Below are 8,210 nucleotides of genomic sequence, written 5' to 3' on the forward strand. Positions count from 1 at the left end.
TCCACTTCATTTAAAGCTGTGGCATCTTTGGGATGAGGGGTGTCTCTTATTCTGTAGTTGGTTGCATCTTTCACAGGGGGCCATCATTTGGATGATGTCACAACACCACTAGCTGCTTAGAAGAGTGCGTCTGTAAACTTAGCCTCATTTTAATCCAGAATTTGAGAAGTATGGCTGGGCATAGTCAATAACATATGTGCTCAAAGTGCACACTCTTGGATCCAGCATTTTGTGCTAGTGGCTGGTAATGCTGAGCTTGCTTCATGTCTGTCTATGGTGTGGTAGCCCATCAGTCATGTCAACTAACTTGACTGTTTACAAATGATTCTGCACCTAGTGAAAGGAGTCACATGATTGGATCTGTCACAGAATTCTTTTTAATTAATATGAGTGTATAATTTAGCATAAAATAAATTGGAAATTATTTTTCAGAACCATTATGAGATTAAGTGGGGAAAAGGATAGCAGTAGTGGTTTGGCACATATAAGCAACTATTAGAGGCAGTTTGTTTTAGCTCAGTATTAATTAAGCTAAAGAAAATGTAGAAGGAGGTTTGAAAGTGGAAGATAAACATGAGAGGGACTTTCTACAGGTAAAAAGTTGTAAAACTGCTGCCTAATGCCAAATTGCTAGTAAACGTAAACGTAATGTGTTTTTTTAGATTTCATATGACTATGGCATCAGGATACTTTACCTTATTAAATGAGCAAAATGAAATAGTCACTGTAATTGCATTCCTCTAATACTGAAGGTGTACTTCCACAAAGGTTCCCACCTGCACATACCCAAGCTTTGTTGAAACTTAATAGACATAAGGAAGATACTTTTGTCTTAACAAATAGCTTTTCTATTAGTATTCTTTAGAACAGTCTATACTTTTGACTCTAGTATTTTTCCTTCCTTCAAAGTAACTTTTCAGTTTTTGTTTGGTGACCAGTAGTCATGGTCTGCATCCATTTCACTCACAGCACACCGTGTTCAATGCCCTATCAGTCATTCTTTGTTTATGCATTGCATCTTTAATTCATTAAACAAAACTTCTCCATCTGTTATTGTAAAAGCCAAGTAGAGTAAGTTCCTGAGATTTACATAATATCCTATCTAATGGCTGAGGAACAAGGGTGAAAGTATGAAACATAAAGAAATTAAAAAGCCCAGCAGTGCAGAAACTGAAGCAAGATGAGGTGTGCCTCTTAGAAGAAGGCTAAGCCTCTGGCTGTCTGCCTCCTCTCCCCTTTTGCAATTCAGTTCCACTGAAACTGAGTAATCATCAGTCAGTTGTACTTCATGGATTTATCTTTGACACATTATTATCTCTCTGCATGGTTGGATTGTATACTCCTGTTGCCTACAGGTGTCGGTGGCATTGAAGCAGAAGCAGTGATGTTGGGCCAGCCAATCAGCATGGTGCTTCCTGAGGTGGTTGGCTATAAGCTGCTAGGAAACCCTCAGCCACTGGTAACATCCACTGACATTGTGCTCACCATTACCAAGGTAATGAACATCTGCTGTTTTGCCAGTACTGATGGAAGCTGTGTGTGTTCTGTAGGACAGAGCCACTGTACTGCATGCTTTGGAGCCCTGTATGTGCTTCCATATAGTCATTTTGGACTTTTTTTAAGCTTTATTGCTCTGTATGGGTTGGAGTCAGCTGCCCAAGGACAACTGCAAATTTGCTAGGCAAGTCTGTTTCCCAGAAGACAGACAAAATAGAACAGAGAGCTGATATCTCATGGCCTGTTCAAATCCTTATGTACAGACCTGTTTTGGAACAGCAGTGCTTGTAAAAGGATCTTGTTGAGATCTCTACCACCTCAAAAGAAACACGATTACTTTCTTTTTTTGAAGTCCCCACTTAAAATAAGGCAATGTAAAACCTGAAGACACAGTTAGTGCTACAGTGTAATTTCTTTGATCCTGCAAATGTTTGGCTCACATGCCATATGTTCATAATATGTTTATTCACTGTGTGGATTGTGACTGAATGAAGAGTATTACTGGGTCAGCATTAATGTTGGAGATCAGAAATGTGGTACCCATGTTCATCATGGAACGCTGTCTCTAGAGGGAACCTCCAAATGGGAAAAGCCAAGGTATTTTTATGAGTTCATCCAGATCTTGTGTGTGTTCAGTCGTTTACAGTTTGATTCATGTACTTGTGCAGTTGGCTCTTCCTGTTTTCCCCACTTTCCTGGGTTTGCTGACTAAAGACCCCACTCTGTTCTCTCTTTAGAACATAATGGTGGCAAAAATACAGTTATTCTAAGATAGACTCTAGTTTATATGAGAGTAAGAGCAAGTTTAGAAGGAATACTTCTCTTTGTTGCACCTTATAATTGAAGTTCTATGTCTCTATGTCCTCATCTTTGTGATTTAGTTTACCAAAGCTTCCTGGTTTCAGATGGCTATAGAAACCTTCCAGAAAGGTTTATCTGAAGTAAAAAACTGGATTTTATAACATACATGCCCAGGTAATTTGGCACCTAGCAATGACACAAGCACTGTATTTTTACAACAGCACCTTCGCCAAGTTGGAGTCGTGGGTAAATTCGTGGAGTTTTTTGGTCCTGGTGTAGCCCAGCTGTCAATTGCTGACCGAGCCACTATTGCCAATATGTGTCCAGAGTACGGAGCAACAGCTGCCTATTTCCCAGTGGATGATATTAGCATTGGGTACCTCATACAAACTGGTGAGTGTAAGAAGAGATCACAAATTACAGGTGTAATTGAAAGCAAGGACTGCAGGGCTGTATGGTGTAGTGAGCAATGGGGTTGAATCAGGTGGAGCCTTCTGAGATTGAGTGCTTTTTTTTTTAATCTGTGCTTTCTTATTCAGGCTGTTTATTGCTCTTGGGGTCCATGCTTAGAAAAAGCCAAGTTTTAGATCATTTTGCAGCTAATTGCCTGCTTAGCCCTTCCCGAACCTAGCTTTTCTGGATGTCAGAAGCAGGAACCTAAGTTTTTGTTTGCAAAAGCCACTAAGTCTGCTCAATCACTTCATTTCTAGTGCGTCTCCAGTACTTGTGCTGAAAGGGTCTTGCAGTGTGATGTACAGTGTGGATAATGAAATAGCCTGTTACGCTTTTTTCCTAGTCATATAGTAGTTCCTCACTTTCATTTGCATTTTGTTTTTGCTGTGTCTGGCTTTCACCTTAGGCCGTGATAAAGAGAAAGTTATGTGCACAAAAAAATATCTTGAGGCTGTGGGAATGCTAAGAGATTTCAAGAACTCCTCTCAGGATCCAGACTTCACACAGGTTAGAAACTACTCTGTCTTCTGGCTCCTTGCTTTATGTCTTACCCTATTTTAGTGTGACAGTTGTCTGTCCTTCGCAGAAAGTAAGAAACAGTCAAGGGACTCCTTATCCTTTGGCTTGGTCCACATAGCTGTCTCAACTTAGGGTGCAGTGGAATGAGTCAGCTGGTTCTCCAGATGTGAAAACTTGGGCATAGGTATAGATTGGCTTTCACGTAGCTCTAACTGGTGCAGATTCTGCAGTTTGATCCATGTAGTTTTAAGAAGTCCAGTGCAGAGTCAGATACAGCTATGAAAATAGTGCGGATGTTGTCTGCGTAAGCCTTGTCCCAGTTTTACCCTTCTTCTGTTTAGCAACTTATTTTACTGTGTGAATCAGAACACTGAGAAGCTCTGTGTGGTAACCGCAGTCCACACAGGCCATTTCCTATGCAGAAAAATCAAGATCTTGCTCTCTGTCGAGGAAACTCAAAAATATTCCCAGTTTTCTCTACAGGAAGAATTTATCTTGTAACTTATGTTCAGGTTTGCATGATTATTCAAAAACCTTTGTAACTACAGAAAGATGCAGCACGCTATGTAAACAAAGTTGAAACATGGGTGAGGAACAGAAAAATATTATCTCTGTTTCATAATAGACTGAACGTTTTCCCCAAGGCCAGGGTGAATAGTCTGCTTTGGTTTGTGCCAGTACCGGCATTTCTTCACATCATTGTTTTCTGAAGAGGACCTTGCTACTAGCATGTGAAAGGATGTAATTCTCAAAATCATGTATAATGTTTAGATGCTTTAGTCACACCTGGGGTTTTCAATAACCGGAGTACTTTTGAGAGCCATACCTGGGAGCTGGCAGGGTCTAAAAGTAGAACTGTTCCTTTTCTTTTGACCTTTCCCTTCTCATATGTGTTTGATAATTTCTGCAAGCAGCCATAAAGATGTGCAGAGGTTCAACAGCAGAGGTAAGCATACCTGTGGCTTAACTGGCTTCAACTTGGCATACAGTGCTGAACTGCTCTCTGTTCCTGTTGCTGAATAGGTTGTTGAGTTGGATCTCCATACTGTTGTGCCTTGCTGCAGTGGACCAAAAAGACCTCAGGACAAAGTTGCTGTGTCAGATATGAAAAAGGACTTTGAGACTTGTCTGGGAGCCAAGGTAGGGGCTAGGAACATTTGGGCATACAAACTAGCACGTGCTTCTGTAAGTTGTCTAGTATTCAGGAGCTACATTCTGGGGTTAGCTTGTGTGTTGTTTTTTTACCTGTTGAAAAGTAAATGTTGATGTTTGAATGCAGTTTAGAAGATGGTATCAGCGATGGGTTGTTTAAAATTGGGGTGATACTTCTCTCACATGAAGGTGTTCATGTCCTATTGAAGTATTAGTTCTTTCTGATTTTAGATCAATCTTAGGCCTAACGTGGTTTTGACATACACTAGGGCTTTCTGAACTACCCACAATGAGTGTTAGGGTGGACCAAGTAGCTACTGCACTGAGCTCAGTGCTAACTACTCAGTTCTTCAGCTTTCCAAGCAGGTTGTGCTCTGAGCTCCACGACGTAGTTTTGCATTCAGTTCTGAATCTATTTAGCAGATCAGAACTGCATGCATCTCCATGACTCTTTGATGTTGGTGGTAAAGACATCATCTAGTCACAAGTGGAAGAAGAGCAAGATTGTAATTTGAATTAAAATGCCCAGACACTTAAATTTCAAAAATTAGTTTGAATCCTCACCTCATATGGTAATTGCCCTTGTTAAAGGCTCATGATGTAAATCAAGAAACTTGAACTACAGCAACTCCCAGCAATTCTTGGTTTGTTACGTGTTCCAAACTCCATTAAATGCCTTATGCTTTCAGATCTCAGTGTAATTTTTCATGGTGTGAACAGTGCCTTCTTGCTCTTTGTTTTTTTTTCAACTGTCAGGCTTTTGCCTCTCAGGTCAACTCTTAGTGTAAGTTTGAGCTGCTGGATATTCACAGCTTTAAAATCTTACATGTTATGGGTAAAATCTCAGGACTAGATTGTGTAACAAGACGTTATGTGGTGAGAAATCTAGGGTGTATGGGAGCAAGAAGCATCTGAGCAATCTGAAGAAGGATAGGATACATTTTGCAGGAACAAAACACAAACACATTTTACTGCAAAGGCTGCCCCTTTTACCAGTAAACAGAGAATAGGACAGACCCCAGAAAAATAAATTTTGTCCACCACTTTGACTGGAGATGTAAGCCTTTACCACCAGATGTTAAAGTGCAAGCACAGATGTGACTGGCAGATGCTTCTCATTAATGAAGTTCCCAGCCCATACTAATTTCTGTTCAAAATACTTAATGTTAACCACATCCTTCTGATTCTTACTTTCTTCTCTTACAGCAAGGGTTCAAGGGATTCCAAATTGCCCCAGACCGACACAACAGTGTAGTCAAATTTAATTTTGAGGACTGTGACTTCGAGCTTGGTCATGGTTCAGTAGTGATTGCTGCCATTACAAGCTGTACAAACACCAGCAACCCCTCAGTTATGTTGGGAGCAGGTAAGTTGATTTGCTAAATGTGCAGTAGTTTCTCTATGGCTCTGGCTGTGTGTCCTAAAGACAAATACAGCACTGATGTAATTCTACATGCACAGTGCTGGTTTTGTCATTTGGAGTGCTAAAACTGAGCTTAGTCCCTAAGGGTAGCAGAGGGAATTGTGGAAATGGTAGCTAGCAACATGGGTTGAAGAAAAGGTATTTTTCCTGCACTGTCTCTCTACAGGGGAAGCTGGAACTGACTTAACCAGCACGTCTGACACTTGTTCAGATGCACGGAAGCTGTTAGATAGAGCTGAGAAGAGGCTGTCAAAAGTCAGAACAGTCTCTGGGTGTAAGTCTGAATGTGGTCTGATCTGGCAGCAGAGTACAAACCGCACATTTAACTAGAAGTGTATCGAGTTGTTACAGCAAGAGTCTGAGGGCATGTGGGGAGTGAGTAGAGGAGGAAAATTGTGTTCTCTGGGATTGCCATTTTTCAGAGCCTTGTAATTTACATCTTAACGGCATCCAGTAACTGGTTGGAGGTGGGCTTTGTGTCCCCCACTTTCTTGCTTGTCACCATCCAAATACTACAAAATGATTAGTCTGGGTTGGTTGTGTTAAATTTCAGGTCAGGAGATAGTTCATTTTTAACCTGATTAGTCCAGGCAGAAAAGTTCTCATTCCAAATGTCTGCTTCCAGCAATACAATATGAATGAAGAGAGTCAACTCAAAGGGTTTAGTCTATACTAGCCCAGTTCAGCCCTCTTTCTCTGGTGCTTGGGTACATGTTCACATATTTCTTTCTCTCCTCCACAAACATATACCTAGACATTATCTATCACTGTAAGATCATGACTGTATTAGGGCTTCCTAGTCTGTCAGACTGTTCATAGGATGCAGGCTTGTTTTCTGCAAAGGTTGGAAGGGATGTGCAAGGGGCAGTGCAAAGGCCCTTGATCAGGGAGGATTACTTATTGGTTGAAGTCACCTAATTTGTCTCCTTTGTGGTGCTGGGAAGATCTTGGCTTGTGGACAACCTCTGAGAACAATCACTTTGTGTTTAGTTTGTCAGTGTGGTATTTGCCACCTGTTCTTGCGCTAGCATCTTTCTTTGGGTACCCTACAGTACTGGCAGCTCACCCCCATCCCAGACACAAAAGGTCCTCTAATTCCTAGCAACAGGAACAAAGTCCATCATAAACCAGGATGTGGGGTGGAAAGAGTAGCAGAGGAGAGACCCACTCTATTTCTTACCCCTTTGAGAGGAACTGAATTGAACAGAGTCTCCCAGTTTGCTTGCCCCTGACAGGACAGCCAAATCAGCATACTTCTTTTCTCCTGATCATGATCACAGAAACAGAGCTGTATTTCTTTCTTCCAAGAATCAGGAAGCAGGTTTCTTTGAGACAATCTTTGCTCTGTCCTATTCCCTTAGTTGTAGGTGGGTGTATCCCTTGTTTGTGCCACCTGCTTAGGATAGTTTCCTCAAATGTTTGGCTCCAAGGCTAATGGCATACATTTTTAACTCTCTCTGTGGCAGTGGGGATGCTGATCTTTCAGCCTGCTCTGCTTAATAGTTCTGTGGGTTTACAGTGTAGAATGCTCTGCAGATACAAGTGAAGTTGGTACTTTGAACACTGTCAGTACTGCATAATGCACAGCAGCCTGCAGAACGTAGCACTAAGGATCTCAGTGTACGCCCTCAGATTTTGTGGGGTCTCTTACCTTTGTCGACTTTCTGTACAGCGGTGCTTATGCTCTGACCTCGTCAAGGAGGGAAGAAGTAATTCTGTTAGTCTCTGGTAACTTTTTATGCACTACAATGTTGAGAACCTCCAAAATACCCACAAGAAACGTGATAATTTGGCTTTCAGAGTAAGGTTTGAAATGAAAGTAAATAAAACATATGGTGCTCCCAGACTAAGTAGCCAAGCTAAAAGAAATCAAAAATATGATAGTTGTATTAAATAGTTGTATTAAACTACCACTGCATATCCTGCACACGAAGTGATGTGCAGGGGCTGTGTGTCTGCAGGGCTAGTGAGTGTATGCTTTAGTAGCCTTGACAGCCTAATCTGACTTTACAAAAGTGATGGATTCAGGTTGCTCAAAGCATCTTAAGTTCTGGCATGTCCTTGCCAGGTTTTGCAGTTTGACTTTGCATTCTTTTCAGAACTGGTATTGGCAGAAGCCAACACTTTCAATCAGGCTGTCAGGCTCTCAAGTCCTAGGATGCTAATTTGTTTATGGCTACATGTTCAAAAGTACTGAAGTTCTCCAGTTTCCACAGCTTGCTCTGACAGCTGAGGAGCCTCAGCAATTTCAGGAAGATGATTGCTTTCTTAAATTCACATTATCTACCTGTAGGCCTCCAAACCTATTGGTGTAGGCCTTTTCTTACCACACTTAAAAGTGGAAGCCTCCAACTCATGTCTAACA

The 8,210-nt window shown here is 41.3% G+C and overlaps 1 protein-coding gene across 1 annotated transcript in view; it reads left to right on the forward strand.

The window, feature by feature from the left end:
- Positions 1–8,210, forward strand: part of ACO1 (aconitase 1) — a 25,230-nt gene that overhangs the window by 7,832 nt on the left and 9,188 nt on the right. Inside the window, exons 6-10 of the mRNA XM_010171329.1 lie at positions 1,356–1,495; positions 2,520–2,691; positions 3,158–3,258; positions 4,294–4,410; positions 5,629–5,788. Coding sequence (XP_010169631.1) covers positions 1,356–1,495; positions 2,520–2,691; positions 3,158–3,258; positions 4,294–4,410; positions 5,629–5,788 — 690 coding nt within the window. The remainder of the gene's footprint in view (positions 1–1,355; positions 1,496–2,519; positions 2,692–3,157; positions 3,259–4,293; positions 4,411–5,628; positions 5,789–8,210) is intronic.

This window comes from Antrostomus carolinensis, unplaced genomic scaffold, assembly GCF_000700745.2.
Source record: "Antrostomus carolinensis isolate BGI_N321 unplaced genomic scaffold, ASM70074v2 scaffold24387, whole genome shotgun sequence".
NCBI classification, from domain to species: domain Eukaryota; kingdom Metazoa; phylum Chordata; class Aves; order Caprimulgiformes; family Caprimulgidae; genus Antrostomus; species Antrostomus carolinensis.